Source organism: Mycteria americana, chromosome 3, assembly GCF_035582795.1.
Source record: "Mycteria americana isolate JAX WOST 10 ecotype Jacksonville Zoo and Gardens chromosome 3, USCA_MyAme_1.0, whole genome shotgun sequence".
NCBI lineage: Eukaryota > Metazoa > Chordata > Aves > Ciconiiformes > Ciconiidae > Mycteria > Mycteria americana.
Window position 1 is genome coordinate 7307556 of NC_134367.1, and position 18284 is coordinate 7325839.

At 39.8% G+C, this 18284-nt stretch overlaps 1 protein-coding gene across 2 annotated transcripts in view; it reads left to right on the plus strand.

Moving 5' to 3' along the window:
* Positions 1-18284, plus strand: part of CD2AP (CD2 associated protein) — an 86445-nt gene that overhangs the window by 39681 nt on the left and 28480 nt on the right. For both annotated transcript variants that reach the window (XM_075497790.1, XM_075497791.1), the window contains 4 exons: positions 3383-3536; positions 7282-7382; positions 11880-12000; positions 14593-14777. In XM_075497790.1, the coding sequence (XP_075353905.1) occupies positions 3383-3536; positions 7282-7382; positions 11880-12000; positions 14593-14777 (561 nt within the window). The remainder of the gene's footprint in view (positions 1-3382; positions 3537-7281; positions 7383-11879; positions 12001-14592; positions 14778-18284) is intronic.

Here is an 18284-nt window from a genome sequence, read left to right on the forward strand (position 1 = left end):
TTGGAGTATTTCCTACCTGTCATCACTTCAATTACTGACTCAAGCCAGGCAAGACAGTCACTCAAGCATTCCTCCTTTCATTTTTGGGTCTTTGGTCTTTTGTTGTGGTCACTGCTTTTGTCTCAAATAATTTCCTGTTGTTTGTAACCTATCAGTTACTTTGCTGCCTTTGATACTACTGCTGAACTTAAAAGTATATTGTCTGTTTACTACAAATTACTGATAAAGGTGATGCTTACCTTAGCCTGTTATAGCATTTGGAAGTGGTTTGTGGGTTTTTTTTTCTTATTTTAAATTTATTAGAAGAAGTTGGTCATGTTTCTGACCAGGCCGCCTGAGTATCTTTCCCACTTCTCTTTTGCATCTCTGCTTTTCAGAAAATTATTGCAGCAGCCACTTCTGAAGTCTTGTGCGAAGTGCAAACCTGGGGAAGGAGCCTGGAGCTGACTCCTCACTGGAAAGTGTTACAATTGAGAAACTGGTTAACTGGGGAAGCTTTGGTTCCTGGAGCAGCTTTTGGAGGCTGTATAAATTGCATACCAAAAGATTATAATTTTAAAAATCCAGGGACAGATCCATTCTAGTCAAGTTTTCAAGTGCCAGTATGTTTTTCAGTTGAGCAGAATGGCCTTGTCAGTAAGGCAGCTAGAAAGGTGTTTTGCAGGTGGCAAACTTTTCAGCTGTAGCCAAATTTAATTCCTCGTGGTTTATCAGACTTGCAAGTAACTGGCCAAAAAACAACTATAAGACTGAGAATGACAATGTCTTTGAAATGTGAAATGTCTACTCAAATGGAAGGTAGACACGATGCTATGCTGTTCTGGAGTGCGCACTTTTTTTTTTTTTTTTTTGACTTGGAAGGTGGGATCTCAGCAGAGCTAAGATCTCCAGGGCAGAAGTCCCTGTGGATGAAGGAGAGTAACAGCAGGAACTACTTGCCTGTTTTCTGAAAAGCCTCTTTATGTAGTGTAGATCAATGGGAGGAAAAATTGTGCTGTCTGTACTCTTGTTTATTTGACTCGCTCTGCTCTTTTGGGAAATAAGAAGGTGCTTTGGACTGTTTGACTTGAGGTTTGTAGTTTGTTTGAAAGCATCAGTAGCTTCCAGACCTGCTGAGTTTTCCAGCTGGACAGCTGCAGTAAATAGCCTGGGTTTTAATGTTCCAGAAAGCACCAGAGAGGTCCTGTTGAATACGCTTCTCATTTTTTGGCATTTCATCAATGCATGGGTTCTGTTGTCTTAAAGCTCATGTTTAAGAGTTCACATGATGTTAATAAGAGTGTGTATATATATGTCTAGCCAAGATTTGTTTTCAAATATTATTAAATATTTTATTGCAGCTGTAGCTGAAATAACTAGTGGAGTTGTTAACTAGTGGCTACTGGTGGTGGATACAAGAATTGTTCTGAAGTGGATCATGAAAAGCTGCAAAGTACTTATGGGTGTTTGATTTCCTCAAGACATTGTAATGCTGTGGTGGTGGGAAAGCTGATGGGCTTTGAGGGTCTTGCTAAGCACACAGGCACATGAGGTTCAGTGGATGTAACACACTTGGGTTTTCAGAAAGTCTTTATCATAAAGTTTTCCATCAAGTTATTGAAGGAATAAAGCTTCTCTCAGGCTGAAGGAAAAATTCTTTTATGGATTGGAAGTAGCTTAAAGAATAAGAAGCAAAGGACTTATCAGTGACTTGTGAGGACAGAGGAGAGTCGGCGACGGGATCCCTCAGGAGTTGGTTGTGGTACTGTCTTTGTCCAGCATCTCCGGTCATCTGGAGAGGGGATTTAACAGTGGACATGCCCATTTTGTGAGTGCTGTTAGACTCTTATGTAGTCTAATGCCATGCTGATGGCAAGGAGCTGAGCAGGCAAAAAGGGTGGCAGGTGAGCCTGAAGGTAGGTAAATGCCAAATAATGTGTATAAGAACAGGTAATCCATACCATACCTACGTGGAACTGCCAGTTGAGAGTTGAGCATCAGCTCATGAATACCTGGTAGTGCTGCTTTCAGTTCTCTGAAATCCTCAGCTCTGGGTGCAGTGACAGCCCAAAACACCGGCAGGATGCCTGGTGTCATCAGATCTATAGAGACCAGGATGGGGACAGGTGGCTAGATGTTTAAGGGGATGGAGCAGCTGCCTGGTGAGATGGGGACTGATAAGGCTGGGACTCTTCAGTTGAGAGGATAAAGCCAACAGGGGAGATGATCAAGGTTTACACAGCCATGGAGGTAGTCATAGACTAAATGCAATGGTGGGGAACACAGATTGGGACTAGTAAAGTGTCAGCTTAAAGCAAATGAGAGGAGCTTCTTTATGTAGCAGAGAGCGAATATCTGATGTCTATCCCCAAGGAAGCTGGGGAGGCAGACAGGACAATGCAGGCAGAAAGGGATTAGACAGCTTCATCTGCAGACATGAAAGGGAGAGAGGAGGGGATGTATCTCCCTAATGAAACCCTTATGGGTGCTCTGGGAATGTGGGAGGATCTGGGTTGCAGGCTAGCTCTAAAGAGCGTCTGGGATTGTGGCTGCTGGGAGATGTGTTCTGCACTAGATGGGCCATTGATCTGACGTTAATGGGTTTCTTCTTGTGCAAAGTGGTGATTTCCTTCTTTCAGAGTGTCTGTTCTCCAGTGGAATATCATTTAATGAGCTGATGCAGTAGAGTAACTGCTGCGTCCATGGCATTTTCTGTCAAGAACTGATGCTTTCTTGTTTATAGGCTTCTTAGTCTTGATTGGCGCATTCAATTTCAATGCTAAGACCTTAATTTAGAAAGACAGGAAGGTGGGAGACTATTATCAGAAAAATTATGTCTCTGTTACTTTCCTCCTACACTTTTCCCCTCACTTCCTCCCACTCTATTTCTTGTATCTCACTTTCTTTTCCACTCGTGTCTTTCAGCAGTACGATTGCATCTTGTCTGTAAACAACCTTTGAGCTTTCTGAGGCAGAAATGATCACCTAATGCAGTTTTATATACTACAATATTTTATTTAGTGCCCTACCCTATGGGTCTGTCATTGAAGTAATATTTATCTTTTAAAAAATGTTTTCAAATATGAGCTGTGACGTAAGAGTTGTAATATGGGACTTCTGGGCTCGAAGCTACTTTTCTTAGGGTTGGAGTAGATGGCTAAAATTCTGCCCCTGTTTCAGCACATCAACTTACCTTTACTAACATGATTGTATGAAAGGGCCAAATTTATTAAGGCCTTTAGTATGTTTAGGTGCAGGTTGCCATGATTTTTGAGTATAATGCATCATTACACACCAAATGGTAAGTAGCTGAAATCTCGTAGTCTATGGAGCACCTGTCTAAAAACACTGACCTCTTGGGTAATTTAAATGGCCTCTCAATCTTTTAAATCTCTTGTTTCAGGAAGTTAAGAAGGATGTAGAGCCCAAGGATGATGCCGTACCAGTCAGGAGGGAGAAATCTGGCAATGTAGCCAGTCTTGTGCAGCGTATGAGCAGCTATGGGCTTCCAGCAGGAGGATTTCAGCCTCATCCCCCGTCCAAAAGCTTCAAGAAGAGTATGTAGTCTTTCCAATTCCTTGAATTGCGTAAGCTGCTGACGTGCATTTTTTTGATAAACATGAATTATTTAATGTCTGACTTAGTTTTAAGGTTGTACGGAACTAGAGACATAGGAGGAAAAACTTTGATTCTAAGCCAACTTCTGCTCCTGGATGCATGGGCAGAAAGCTCATATGTAGTTCTTAACAGCAGCGATAAGGATGAATTTTCCTGGGAACAGGATTTAGACCCCTTCCGGATTCCAGAGAGTTGCTCTGTAACTTCGTGTGAGCTCTGCTTGTATTGTCAGGTACTGAATGAGAACTGCAGGCCTGTTCATGTTGATAAAAAAAATCTTCCTGTGGTCGTTTCTTCTAAACGTAAAAGTTTTGCTACAAATTCAAGGCTTTGTGACAAGGAAGCACTCTATAGTTCAGGTTCCTCTAGTTTGGTAGGCTTGCTTCTAGTGTGAAATAAGGTGAAGTTGGTGGTGTCTAAGAAAAAGCAGTGGTCTTCCTTTTATTGTACCTGCAGCCCCCAAGATTGTCAGGAGTGCAGACTTGGTGCCTCCATATCTGTGGCTTCTGTGTTTTAATGCCAGTATTTAAATCAAGGTGACTAAAAACTAGAGCAGAAAACTTAGCGTTCCCTGCATCCAAAAAATTGACTTGTGATTTGTATTTGGACACCTCAGTCTTGAGAGACATTGCTGTATATTACTCTCTCTTATAAGAGATTGCAGGCATTTATGATTCAAGCTTGCTTTTTTTTAAAAGAAAAAAATTCAGAACTTACTGTTTCTGGTATGTTTATGCTTTGAGGTTTTGCCCATAAAAGGAGAAGAGTCACTAGTCATGTTTTAAAGTCCTGAAATGGGACCACCAGATTTACAAATTTGTTGAAACCTTCTTCTAGGCAACTAAGGGTGTTACCTTCAAAATTACTTTTTAGTGAATCTGATCTGTGTATGGCATATTGGCAACAGTACATATGTATCTGTTAGAGGTTTGCATCAGCAGGCTTTTGAAAATGTAGCCTGAAAGATTAACGCTGTTCTTAGATTCATGCAACCAGGCTCTGAAAGGGCATCAACGTGATCCTTATGGGTCCTTCCAACTCGAGATATTCTAGGGTTCTGTGATTCTACGAACATGATCTGATACCATTTCAGGTGTCGGCTACTCATTCTGGTCTCCCTAACCCTGGACCGATCCCGTATTCAGCTTGTCTCGTCCTCATGGTGCTGGCTGTGTGGCTGTGGCCAGGGTAGTAGGTACAGCGTGGTCTCAAACTCTGCAGTGCTATGGCTAGTCTCATCATCCTAGAAGAAAATGGTGTTCAAGCACCTTCCTTTAAGCACACAACTGTTTACTTGGCACAATGACAATCTCTGCATTTCCATTTTACTTGCTGTTCTCTCTTTCCTGGAAGACTGTTTGAACAACTCTTGCAGATCCTGTTTGCTCTGTGCCTGGGCAATCGCTCACTCCCTTCAAAAGGTTTCCAGTGCTTAGTTGTCTTTCCGTTTCTGGTTCCTAACCTGGTAAAATGAGATTTACAACGTTAAAAACAAAGTTAAACTACTTTAATAGTAGGTTGCCAGGGTGCGGTGAGGTAGGTTGTCTCTGCCTGGGAAGTCCTTGTGTTGTTCTCATGTGCAGCTGTTGCTGAATTCAGGCATTTTATACCAGGTGAGTAGTAAGCTGCAGGCAGTATTCCTGTCAGTTAGATGTCTGCCTTTATTCAGGAAAAGGAAAATACAGAAGGTGTGCTAAATTACGGCAACAAAGGGCTAAATTTCATTTACCCTGTACAAAACAAATAAAACCTGAAGCCAGACAAGTTGTTTTGGAAACGGACAGAATTGCCCGGGGGCTGCCAGCCCAGCAGTACTGTTGCACCATGTGAAGCTGGGGTGGTGTTTTCTGAGCAGATTGGTTAGCTTCCTAGGTTAATCTAGAGATTTTCAAAATTGGAAGGCAGTACTTCCTAAACTGGGTATCACTGAAAACAGACCTCAGGTAAGAGTGAGTTCTGGATGTGAAATGCATCTGTGGGTTTGTTTTCTCCCCCACTTCCCCATTTAGATATAATTACAATATGAAAAGGAATGCTGAGATCAGATTTATACCAAATGGCCATGACTTTTTAATTTGCCTTTTTTCCATATCAGTTAATCTCATACAAAGGAGGAGCCCTGAAAGCGCCATAGGAGGTAGTAAAGGCCAGTGAACCGTTTATTGCAATTACTGTGAACCTAACATCCCTCTTGGCTGATGTATGAGTTTCAGTGGAGTTAAGACGGGTGTATTATGTGGGCAATTACGTGTTATTAGAAATAACCCGTAGAGCTTCATACTTTTGGTTTATTTGTTTCCTCCCCCTTTTAAGCTCTTTAGAGCACAGACCATAAACCAGCATGTAGAAAATTCTTGATTTTGTGAGCCCTCTCTCAGAAATTTTAAATGCTGAATGTTACTCAGATGCCTGGTGGGTTTTGTACTGAGGATGCTGGGCGTGGCAGTCTTCTGAACATCTGACTTTGGACTTTAAACACTGCTATAATAAGACAAGGATCAATCTTGGAGGCAGTATCTGTATTTTGAAATGTTTTTACTCAGCTAACCATAATTGCTGAAGCTTGAGTATGGAAGGAGTGCATAGTATAAGAGAGAATATGGAAATTATATAGCTCCTACAAGCTTAAGCTTTACCACTTCAAGTTTTTCATCCATATTTCCACTTAAACTGTGGCAGATTATTTTTTAGGAGGATAAGGGAGCGTGTGTGGGTCATAGCTCAGGATGACAATTGCCTTCAAAAGCGTGCTGGCTGCTCTGTTGTGGAAAAGGTCTGAAGGCATGGCCTCTTGTTTGAAGGACAAATGCCTAAAGTCTCTGGGTTCAGCCGTAGCATCGCTCTGGGATATGTGCAGAGTAATTGGGCAATCATAGGTTTCACACCGCTCTGGATGGAGGGGTTGTTGGAAGCCACTTCAATGCCCTCCCCTTTCCAGATGTCATTTTGTCTCTTTAATGCCTGCAAAGCTTTAATGATATGTGGCAAAAATCTAAAGACTTCACTTTATTTTAATTTTGCCTTTGTCAAACACAGCTAATCGAAGCTTAGGTTGAATTTCTGGACTCCATACTGGCACTGAGAAAAGGGAGGGTTTTTACATTCGCAGATAAAAATGAGTTTGGATTTTGAAATATGAGCTGAGCAAACATTAGCATTACCTCAGACCTGTAGTTAGCAAGGTCTTTGTTAGAGGGCAGAAAGGCTATTGGCACTTCAGTGTTGTGCTGAGCAAAACATTTGTTACTACTTTCAGGATTCCTTAAAGACTGGAGGCTCAAACTTGCATATTTTCTTCCAAGCAAGTGCTAACACTGCAACTGGCAGTGGTTGTCATTCTTGCAAATTTCAGTCAGGAAATAGCTTGAAAATCATTGTACTGGGGATTTATGTGACTTGCTTGTGTCAACATGTTTTTTATAGCATGTTGGTAATTGGCAGTGTAGTGTTTATTTGTTTGTAATCGGCAGTCTGTGAAGCTTGATGGTTTTCAAGCTCCATCTAAGATATAGCTCGCTAGCCTAAAGTGTCACAAGCAAACTGGAAAACCAGCAGCAAATGCTACGTAGCTTTTTGGGATGATTTATGGGTGTTCTGGTCAGATTTGATCCTCAGGAGCTGAGTGGAGGAAAAACTAGTTTTCCTTTGCAAGCGTTCTTACTTTTGCCATTTCCCTTGAATCAGGGTCCAAGAAGCGGCAGTGCAAAGTGCTCTTTGAGTACATCCCGCAGAATGAGGATGAGCTGGAACTCAAGCTGGGAGATGTGATCGACATCAATGAAGAGGTAAGCTGTTTTACAGAGCTGATCGTCTCTTCATGGGGCCAAAATTCAAGTTGTTTTTTTGGCTGAATACTTGAATTACAACGATGTTGGAAAAACAGCGTAGGAAGTAGTGTATTTGAAGCTAAAGCTAATAGTTTAGGAGTTCTTTCTCTCAGGATCTAATCCTAACCCCCTAGATGTGTAGGGGAAGTATTTGATCATCGCAGCAATAAACTGTGATCTGTTTGTTACACAGATTCCTTTTTTGAAAGGCTTTTTCAGTTCTTTGGCCCTGTGTATGTCATCTTTGTTTTTAGGGTGTTTATGCTAAAACTGTTTGACCAGTTGCCTTTAAGTTGACATACACTAACTTGGTTTTGGTGAAAAATGTTATTTGACCTGATTTTCCAGTTCCATGCTTTCTTGCAAACTCATTGAAGCTTTGAACTAATAGTAACAGTATTCGGCACAGAAGCTTGTACCTGTAGTACAATATACTTCAACCCACTTGCACAAAAATACGGAGCATACTAATGCACTCAACAACATGTTATTATTTCTATTGCCTTCCTTTTCCACTGGGTAAGAAATACAGTTAAAGATACGTCTTGATGTTCAGACTTTGATTGCAATGGCCCTACGTATTTGAGTGGGGGTTTGGGGTGGAGGTTTCTTATCTTTTCCTACCTATGTGCTTCCTTGGTATCTGTTCTGTTCAGTAGCAACTTGTGTTGTGGGAGGCTTGAATATGTGGGAAGAGCGTCTCTTAGGAGAGTGAAATCTGTCAGGGAAGAAAAAGACCGGAGGGATCGTGGAAGGAACCTTTTCAGAATTAGGTGGAAAACTTCTGCACGGCATGCTCTGACCTTCACTGGTGCCATCTGTTCTTACTACCTCCCTGAGCGTCTGAGGAAGGAGAAGACTGAACTTTTCTTCCTAGCCATGTGTCTGGCGGTGCTTTTTAAGTAGCTTTATGAGATTGTGTTTTTCACATGCATGACCTCTTTTGAAGAGAGTGCTAACTCTCCAGGATCCTGACAGTTGCCAGAAAGGACTTTTCCATTCTCCTAGCAAGGAAAAAGTTATGCTTTTAGATGCATTTGCACTAATGACTTCTAGAATTTGTTCTCTTTGAATAAACAGAGCAAGTGACTTGTAGAACCTGCTCACTAAAATCACAGTTTCATAAATACCATTGTGTGGGGGAGTTTTGTAAAGGAGTGCTCCTGGATAACCTCACCAGTTTAATTTGTGGATAGTGCCTGTACCCAGCAGTCATGACTTTGAATGGTCCAACATAAGCATTTACAAGAGATAGCATGTGCAGTAAACTCTTGCGGAAGCTGCTGTTTCGGGTTACACATGTCAACATCTGGAATTATTTTGGGAGGGGTGTTCACTATGATGTATTGGAGATGACCAAGTAGCCAAACAGAATAAAAAAGATCAAAGAATTTCCTCATCTGGTTTCTTACGGAAACATGGATTTTATTTTATTCTTTTTTTTTGGTGGGGGGTGGGAGGGTGGGTCAGTCCCCATGCTTCTTCCTTTCCTAATGATTTGAAAATACATATTTGTAGTACCCAGCCTTTGCTACTTCTGAGAAAGTGTTAATCAAATTTTTAGGCAGATGCTACCAGATAAAAAAAATATTGCAGCTAACTATTAGAGCTGTTTCCACACTATTTTTATGATGGTGTAGAATAGACCTAACAGGTGTAGGCTCAATCTGCTTCACAAAACTGTACTGATGGACCAGAAATGTGAAGAATGGTAGAAAATACCATCCGTTGGTTGTGCAATATGCTGGGATACCTTGTCTTAAGTAACTTGCCTTCGCTACTGTGAGACGATACACTTCCATTTATATATAAAAGTTGGTACTTATCTATATGCAGATAACTCATAACTGTTACTTAAAGTGACCAAATGATCTTTCCATTAAATGGGGAAAGTAAGGTAAAATCAGCTACAGAAGGGGATCAGTTCTACCAGTTGCCTGAGAATAATTCAGTTCTTGCAATTGTTTTCATAAATTCAGTAGTTACAACTGACACTGCTGATCGTGAAATCAAAGGTGGAGGCAGACAAGATCAGAAATTAAATGGCTAATGTGGAAGAGAGCAGGCTACAAGGATCACAAGTAGCTTTTAGGGAAGAAGGCCCTTGTGCTACGTGCTGGCTGAATCTGCAGGGGGTTTTGTTTACAGAACATGTGGGTTTTGCATGCAAAATACGCGCACAAAGTGCACATCATAACTGTATCATTGCTGTAAAACTTTTGTTTCCCCTTTATGTCTTCCCCCTACTTCTGTCAGATGCACCACTAAATAGATTTATTTTTGTAGTATTATATTTGTAATATTTGCATGCTGTGTTATCAAGCATAATCAAAATTCATATGACTCCATTAGTGGAGTTTTTATTAAAAAAAAAAAAATCAGATTGGCAAAACTGCTTGTTTAAGGCTTTCCCCCCCTTTGTTTAGAAATCTGAGCTTTCATCATCTTACAGAAATAAGTTGATGGGATTCACAAAAAAAGTGCTGATGTGTGTACCAGAGCTTTAACTCCCTCTTGTGGAAATTGTATCATGTGGTAAGATTTCGAAATGGAAGATAAGAGTTGTGAAATTGTCATCTGTGTTGCTAGTGTCCAGAGATGCACGGATGTTCTCCACCAAAGCATGAAGAACTTTTTAAAGCTGCTTTTTTAATGTCAATTAAAGATACCTTTTCTGATAATATAGTTCATATATAGTCAGGTTTCTTAAAGACAGTGTGGAGGCTGAAGCAAGTATGCTTAAGAAGTTATTGTTTTATTCCTGACTGTCTCTGAATTGGCATCGCTTTGCCTTGCAAGTCTGTAAAGTGCTTTGCTGACCTTATTTCTTGGCAGAAGACTAAATGGATGCTCGAGTCGCTTTCTGTCTTGTAAGCATTAAAAGACCCTTTCTCATGGCTCTTGAGTGTAGTATGGGTGAATCAAGGCATTTGAATTTCAGTTTTCTGTAATGTATTAGGTAAAGCATGAGGCACCGGAGCCCAGTCAGGACTTGTCAGAAATCTACGCTTAAAATTTGTTTCAGAGGACCAGACTCTGAATTTGAACCGTCCACAGCAAAGCTATATTTGAGCACCAGGGTGTCTTTAAAAATAACAATACTCTTTTCATTGCCTGTCTGTCTCTGTAGCTGCCAGGTTTTGCATGCGTTCTGCTTGCCTGGAGGTAGGCTAGCGTTTAAAAACTATGCCTGTGTTTCAGGCATAGTGACCTACAAAACAAGGCTAAAAAAAGATAGCGTAAACAACTGCTGGTGTCTCCCCACCCCCCCGTTGCTTTTCTTTCCTCTCTAAAAACAGCCTTCCAGTCCCAAACCAGAGCAATGAAATGAAATATTTTGAAAATTTATCTTAATTATAGTTTTTAAATAGTGCTCGCTAGGCAAATACATTCGCCTTATTTAAGACATTTTGCAAAATCTTCATAAATTTGAAGAGCACAATTCTTACCCAGTCTTCTGGCATTGTTTTACACAGTCACCTATGTGTGCCCAGCTTTTGTTCTGCCTTGAATTGTGGGGTACTCCTGATAAACACTCCATTACATTTTGGAGTATTGCAGTGTAAATGATGCACCAGGAATCCAAGCACATAACTGAGCATTAGTGTCAATATGTTTCCTAATTCCTGAACAGGTTTATTTCCAGTGCAAAAAGGAGTTGTTTTGTGAATAGCAAAGCCAACAAAATTTGCATCCAACAGACTTCTATCCTTAGGACTGCTGTGTGCCACCACAAAATCCTCGTGTGTCTCGGCTACCTTCATCAGCTGGCCAGCTCGGATCAGAAAGTATCTGTACCTCTGACACATCTAGAGCTAGGCGTACGCTGTTCAGCCAGTTGCCTCCTGCTAGAAGGAATGGACAGCTTAGTTTTCCATTACTCTGTGATGCCCTTAAGGACTTTTCTCTATTCTACCCAACATTATCTGTAGAAATTCCATCTTTGAAACTTGTGTCTTTTGATCAAAATTGTTTAAAACTGTTCAATGGATACAAGGCCAGTGGGAATAGGACTGATGGAAACTGGACGAGACAGAGGAAAAGACAGATGGACAGCAAGAATACATAAAAATTTCCATAAAAGCCAGGCTAAAAGTTGCATCTTTATTTCATAAACAGTTTAATATTTCTTCTTGTGTTAGATGTGTAATGCCTGTTATTCTGTCTTACCTTGAGAAAGTTGTTGAACGTTTCGCTGCTCTTTTGGATTAATTGGCATGGGGCTAGCTTCATGTTTCAGGATCATTGCTGTAGTGATAGAAGTGACAGTAAATTATTTTCTTGCTCTTCTTTTTGCCTACTGTTTCTACATTTTTGGTAGGTTTCTTTAAACAGAAATCATGGTCACTTCAACTTTCCCAAAGTTGTTTGTAGACTTTTATAAGTGCAGTATGGGTGGAATGGATAGGAATTTCCTTTTGCTTTATTGGTAATGTGCAAAATATTTCTATACAGGTAGAAGAAGGCTGGTGGAGTGGAACATTAAATGGCAAGGCAGGGTTGTTTCCTTCAAACTTTGTGAAAGAATTGGAATTGGCGGATGATGGAGAAACACAGGACGCTCTGGATGACACAGGTGGTATTCTGTTTGTTGTAAACCCTTAGCAAAGTAATTTTAGATCTCAGGTATAATTTGGAGTATCATGGTTGTAGTACAATAAAAGTTGTAAAGAATTCAAGCTTCCTAAGAACGGTAAGTATTTGTAGAATCATGGAATCATTAAGGTTGGAAAAGACCTCTAAGATCATCTAGTCCAACCATCAACCTAACACCTCCATGCCTACTAAACCATTAATTTCATTCTAGAAAACATCGATGCTGATTATGAAACCTGTCTTGCTCCCAATACACTTCTAATAAAATTGCAGTCAAGGTCTTGATCTTGCAAATGTATATTCTATATTTTATCACTAGAAACTTTATCATATTCAGAGTTGACCTTTTTTGGTATTGGGTATAAAATTATTCTTCTGTTTAATAGATTTTTTTCAGTCTTACTCTCACAGACGTGGGTTCTCTAACATGGAAAACTTAAGCGTTTAACCATGTCAGTTGAGAATTAAAACTTGAATTCAAGCAAAACTGTATGGAAAGCCTCAACTTAAAATGAATCCTGGGAAGGGGGCCCTGGTTCTTTATCATGTTTTAATCTAACAATAAAATGGTTTTTAAGGCAGTATTTACGTTTAGCCATTCCTCTGTGGCTATGACTGTATAGCTCGGACCGAAGCAGACAGTCTGTGGCTGAACAGTAGTTGAGTGCTGAGTGGTGCCAGGCAGGTGTATGCTTTACAGGCGGTTACTTTGTTCCCTTGAAACTGCACTTCAGAGGCATTCTGGCTATGAAGACCTGTTTGAAGACTGAGGACTTGTGATACGATACTGCTGGAATGGGAGTGTTCTTTGGGAACAACCTCTTAATGCGAGTTAATTGATGCTTAAAGACAGCTGTGTAATGTTCAAGGGAAAAAGTGTTTTTGTGGTTTTTTTTTTTTTTTTTTTTTTTTCTTCTAGTAATGTGCACCCTCATTTACAAGATGTTCTGTATTGATTGTTTCTAACAAGGGTTTGCTCAGAGGCAGGGAAGAAAAGTCTGGCTTGGATTTTTTTTGGTAAATTGTGGAAATAATTGCAGTAGTGTAAAACAAGAGTTTTTTGACTTGAGCAGTCCCAAATAGCTCAGTGGCTGTCTCCTTGGAAGTCAAGTTCATTAAGTTTGGTGGGGTCTGGTGACACGAATTTACAAATGGGTATGTGTCTTAATTCCTGAATACTGAGATCAGTGAACTGTGGACTGGACAGTAATTTGAAGTAATTGTATTTTCTGTCAGTAACTAAGAAGTTATGATTATCAGCCCCTCGCACCCCCAGGGGTTATATCTAATGCTCAGTGCTTTCACAGTCAGGATCTCAAGTATCTGCTGGTTCTTTCTTCACTCCCAGGAAACAGTAAATGCCCCATTCACTGAGCTATGGTCTTTCAAACATGCAACCTGGACTTTTCTCATCAATGAAATTTCTAGCTATCCTTTTAGATATCTAAGAGGGATAGAACTAAGTGAAGAGTAACTCAGTTGAAGAAATGTGAGAAACTGAAGTCAAGAGGCTATGTAACTTCACAATATTATCAAAATCCCTGAAATTTATGGTTGAGGGAAGAGGCTTTAATCTTTATTGCAATTCCCAGGCATGCATATGCTGGGAAGAACTTAACTGAAAGGCTAAAAGATGTGGGGGCTATTTTGAATTTGTTTATAAAAGCTGTCTGTTTTCACATGACTATCTCCTGGAATTCTGCACAGGGAAATAGTTTGCCCATGAATACTAGTTTGTAGGTTTTAACAGATTTGACTGTAACTTAAAAATAAAAAAAAAGTCTTAAAAGCTGCTAACACCTAAATTAAGTTCTTCTCTGAACTACATTTTTGAGGGATGGATAAATGTTGTCCATTAAAACTGAAAGATTAAAAGAATCTAAAATACTTGTTATCTACTAGTGATTAATCTCAAACATTCAAATCAAGTATAGTTGTTTAACTCATTTAAAATAGGTTTTAAGTGTTATCAGGTTAAAAAGCTATTTAAATGAATTTGCAAGAAACTCTTTTCAGGTATTTTTGATACCTAGTACATTTTAAGCAATAGGAAAATTTCACTTTGGTGTCTTGAGAGGCATCACTTTACTACTGAAGCACACTGTTTTTTTCCTGTGGCTGTTGAAACATGGTAGGACTCATTATGGACCTTCATTGATTATTACTTTCAGCAGCTATAGCTGTGCAAATGACAAGCTTTTAAATGTTGGACTAAAAACATGTCTTCCAAGAATGCATAAGCAATGTTTCATAAAACTAATGGAAAACATAAGTTTGACATTAACAGACTGTGGAGCCTGAGTGATAATTGAAATAGCAAGAAATATTAGTGATCTAATGACGTAGTTGCCAGAGTATTCAATGCAATACTGGTGTCATTTCAAATGTTCTTATGTTAAATATACAACTAGAACAAATGTGAGGTACTACAGCTACAATAATGTTCCTAGAAAAGCTGTTTAGCAAGAGCAGTGCACGCAGCTGGGTTACTTCCACCTTTTTTTTCCCAGAAGAGCAAATAAATACTTTCAGATATTAAAACAACTTTTTCTTTCTTTTTTTTTACTTTCAGAGTCTGTTTTCAGTGGTCCTACCTCACCTGTGGTCTCTCCAGGAAATGGGAGTGAACCTGGATCTGGACCAGCACAGCCAAAGAAAATCCGAGGTATTGGGTTTGGAGATATCTTTAAAGAAGGCTCAGTGAAACTTAAGACAAGATTATCCAGTAATGAATCAGAAGATAAAAAGCAAGATAAGGTTTGTACAAGTTCATATTGTTATTTTTGGGTTTCCTGGAAAAATAATTTAGATGTGGAATCTGAAGACATGATATCTTACAGATGCTGAATACACTGGCCATTTTAAAATTTGTCAATATTGTTCCATAATCAGAACATAATCATCTCATAGGGCTCTTGCCTATAAAAAAAACAAACCCCTTCAAACTTCTTTCATAGTGAGTTATATTTAACATTGATTCCAAAAGGTCTATTCAAATGTCTTTATTTAAAACATTAGAGAGGGAAAACCAAGCTGATACAAAAATTGTCGTTCCAAAGCCATGTGGTATGTAATAACTTCTCATACACATAATAACTTCTCAAACACATCGCCAGTACAAGGTGTCTCATAGTTCTCTTTGTAACAGACTTTGTATATAATCTGGGACAAGAATGTTAAGTCTTCCCATACAAATGAAACTTGGCCTTTAAGACAAGGAGTATTTGAGGGTTTCTTTAGTTTTTGGCTTGAGCTTTTTTCCCAAGTTTTGGTGGGTGTTGAGGTTGCTGTTCTAGGTGTCAGCCGTCATTACCAGTGTAAATGTCCTTCAATGAATGCTGCCAAGCTTTTGGCTTTGGTGATGTCTTAGGTCAATGAGCTACATAAACTGCTGATTGTGAAAGCCTGAAAAATACCATTCTACAGTTTTTCATCCTCTTTCATTTTCTTTTCCCCCTTTTTTACAAGTGAGTGGGAAAAGGAGCGCTTTTATTCTCTATATCAAACTTAAAGCTTAGGGAGGAGCAGATAATGTGATGATAGTGAAATTGCTTTAGTTTGAGTTTTATTTTGATCTGATCCCAAGAGTGCTCTTATCCCTTGGAAGCACAACAGCGATGCTCAGTCCTTTATCTTGAACATATGCATTGTTTATACCCAGAGCTTATGTATGGATTTTCAGCTTTTGATAAATTAAAGGCAGCTGAGATAATCCAGTATTTCAGGTTTTTACTCAGGTGATCAATTCAAGAAAGCTTTTAAAACTTTTGTCTGATTTCAATGTTTTTGTCTGTGGATTATGGTCATTAATGCTGTTTTGGTGACTGATTTGCTTTCCTCTGCTGCTACGGAAATAATCGTAATGGTGTAGGGCAAAAGGTGGGGTGAGTCCCTGGGAAGAAGGTAGGGACAGAGACTTCCTTGAATGTGCTTTCCCTCTGTAGCAGTGCTAAGAGCAGTGCTCATTCACCTATAGACATGGTGTGTGTCGTCTTTGTTTCTGGTCCAGTCAAAACATCAGATGATTCAGAAAATGAAAGTTGCAAGACTATCGCCTTCTATTTAAGGCTCAGCGAATGTTATCTCCTAAGGAAGATGTTGTTTAGCTTGGCTTCAGGGAGACCTTTTTGTGTCCTTTTAGTATATAAAGGGGGCTTGTCAGAAAGATGGAGAGACACTTTTTGCCAAGGTCTGTAGTGACAGGACAAAGGGCAATGGTTTTAAACTGAAAGAGAGTAAATTTAGATTGGACATGAGGAAGAAATTATTTATGATGAGGGTAGTGAGACACTGGAACAGGTTGCCCAGAGAAGCTGTGGATGCCCCATCATTGGAAGTGTTCAAGATCAGGTTGGACAGGGCTCTGAGCAACCTGATCTTAGTGAAAGATGTCCCTGCCCATGGCGGGAGGGTTGGACTAGATGATCATTGAAGGTCCCTTCCAACCCAAACCATTCTATGATTCGATGAAGGCACATTGATATTCCTTGATTCTCTCCAGGCTTTGTCCCTTGAAGTAGGAGTCTGTGGGATCACTACATCTTCGTGTGAATGCTGTTAGACTAGGGTTTCAGGAGCTAGCTTTCAGTTTGCTTTCTTGTCATGAGATTGATCGTTCAAAAGTGTGTTTCCCTACTTTCTACCTTGTAACTTGGGAGTATAAAGAGCCTATCTAAAGTATGTTTGATTAATGTGAAATCTGCTCATTTTGAATTGTGTTATTTGACTATATAAACATTAAAATACGTTGGAACTCTGTTTTGTTAATTGACTTGTCTGGAAAGTTGTTGTATGCTGTTCCGCAGCAAGAGGGGAAATGAAGTGAGAAAAGTTTTGCATAGCTTAAAGACCATGAAATAAACAGTTGAGTTTAGCACTTAATATTCCAGTTATGCTTGTTGCCAAAGTTATCCCAAAGGTGGACAGACTTAGAGAACAACCTGGAGAGCCCTAGGGAGATAATTCTCATGCAGCTCTTGCAAAAATGGATGGCTTCTTTGGATTCGTGCTCAACTCACTTCGGAGTTAGATGGAGGGATGCTGGAAGTGCATTCTTAGTCTTTAAGGCAGTAGAAAAAGATGTCATCAAGAAACTCTAGAGCAGAGAGGGCTTTTTTCCCTTGGGGAGTTCAGAGACTGTTCAGCACAGGAAGGCTGAGCAGTGATATATCTTAAGTGCTCAAGAGTATATATGGTCCTGCAGGAGATACTTAGATAGGTTTCAGCTGGTCCCAGCATCCTGCCTGGGCTCAGGCTATTTATACCCTGTCTGCCTAAACTTCTTCTCACACTTCTAATTGTGTCTCGTTTTGGAAGGGGGAAATGTAGAGAACTATTTCCATATTGGACTTGTTTAATCTCATAGGTGGGTTATTTTAGTGCTTCCTCCATATAGCATTCTCAAGCGAGTTAAATTGCATATGTACTCCAAGAACATCCCAAGTGTCCGTGGCTTCCTCTATGGTATGTCAGAGATACCAAATATCAGCCCGCAGGCATCATCTGGTTTTAAGGAGAGTAAATCTAGTTTCTCTGGCAGTAGAAAGTCTGTGAAGTTTAACTGTAAATGAAAATGAACAGAGTAACTAAAGGCAATGGGATTTTTCACATCAGTAACACTATTAGGGCTGCTCAGGTAAGTACTGACTGTAAGATCATGTTCTATGTTTGTAGCTCATAGGGCTGTGAAGAAGTGGCTGCAACTGAAACTGTCTGAATCTTCCTGGCAGCTCAGTATGTCTCCTGGGGAAAAAAGAAATAATATTGGAACAATTATTTTGGTTAGATGTTAACTCTCAAACTTGTTACTGGTTGCAATGCCTCTCTGTGGGTTTTTTTTGGTTGTGGTTTTTTATTTGTTCAAGAGAAGTCTCTAGTGACATTTTTCTGTTCTGGTTCTGTTCTGTACAAATCGTTAAGAGTGAAGGGAAGCCAGGATGGGCTTTCATGTGCTCTTACATTTGTCTGAGTAGTTAAAAACTGATTGCCTCTTCTGCTGAGGTGGTCTATGACTACTGAATACTCCTGCTTTATTCCAGTGCAAAGTAAGCATGGTCAGTGAGTTGCTTTCAGTGCAACTGTTAAATAACCACTTCTGTTCTGTGCTGGAGGAGGCAATTTTCAGGGTAATGCAACAGTAACACTTGGAACTGCTGAAATACAATGGCAAAAGTATATCTGGCAATGTTTGAGATTGGTTTCCAGTTTGAAAGCTGTGCTGTGTCTTTAATCAGTAGACAAAATTCTAATTGCAGTGGCCATAAT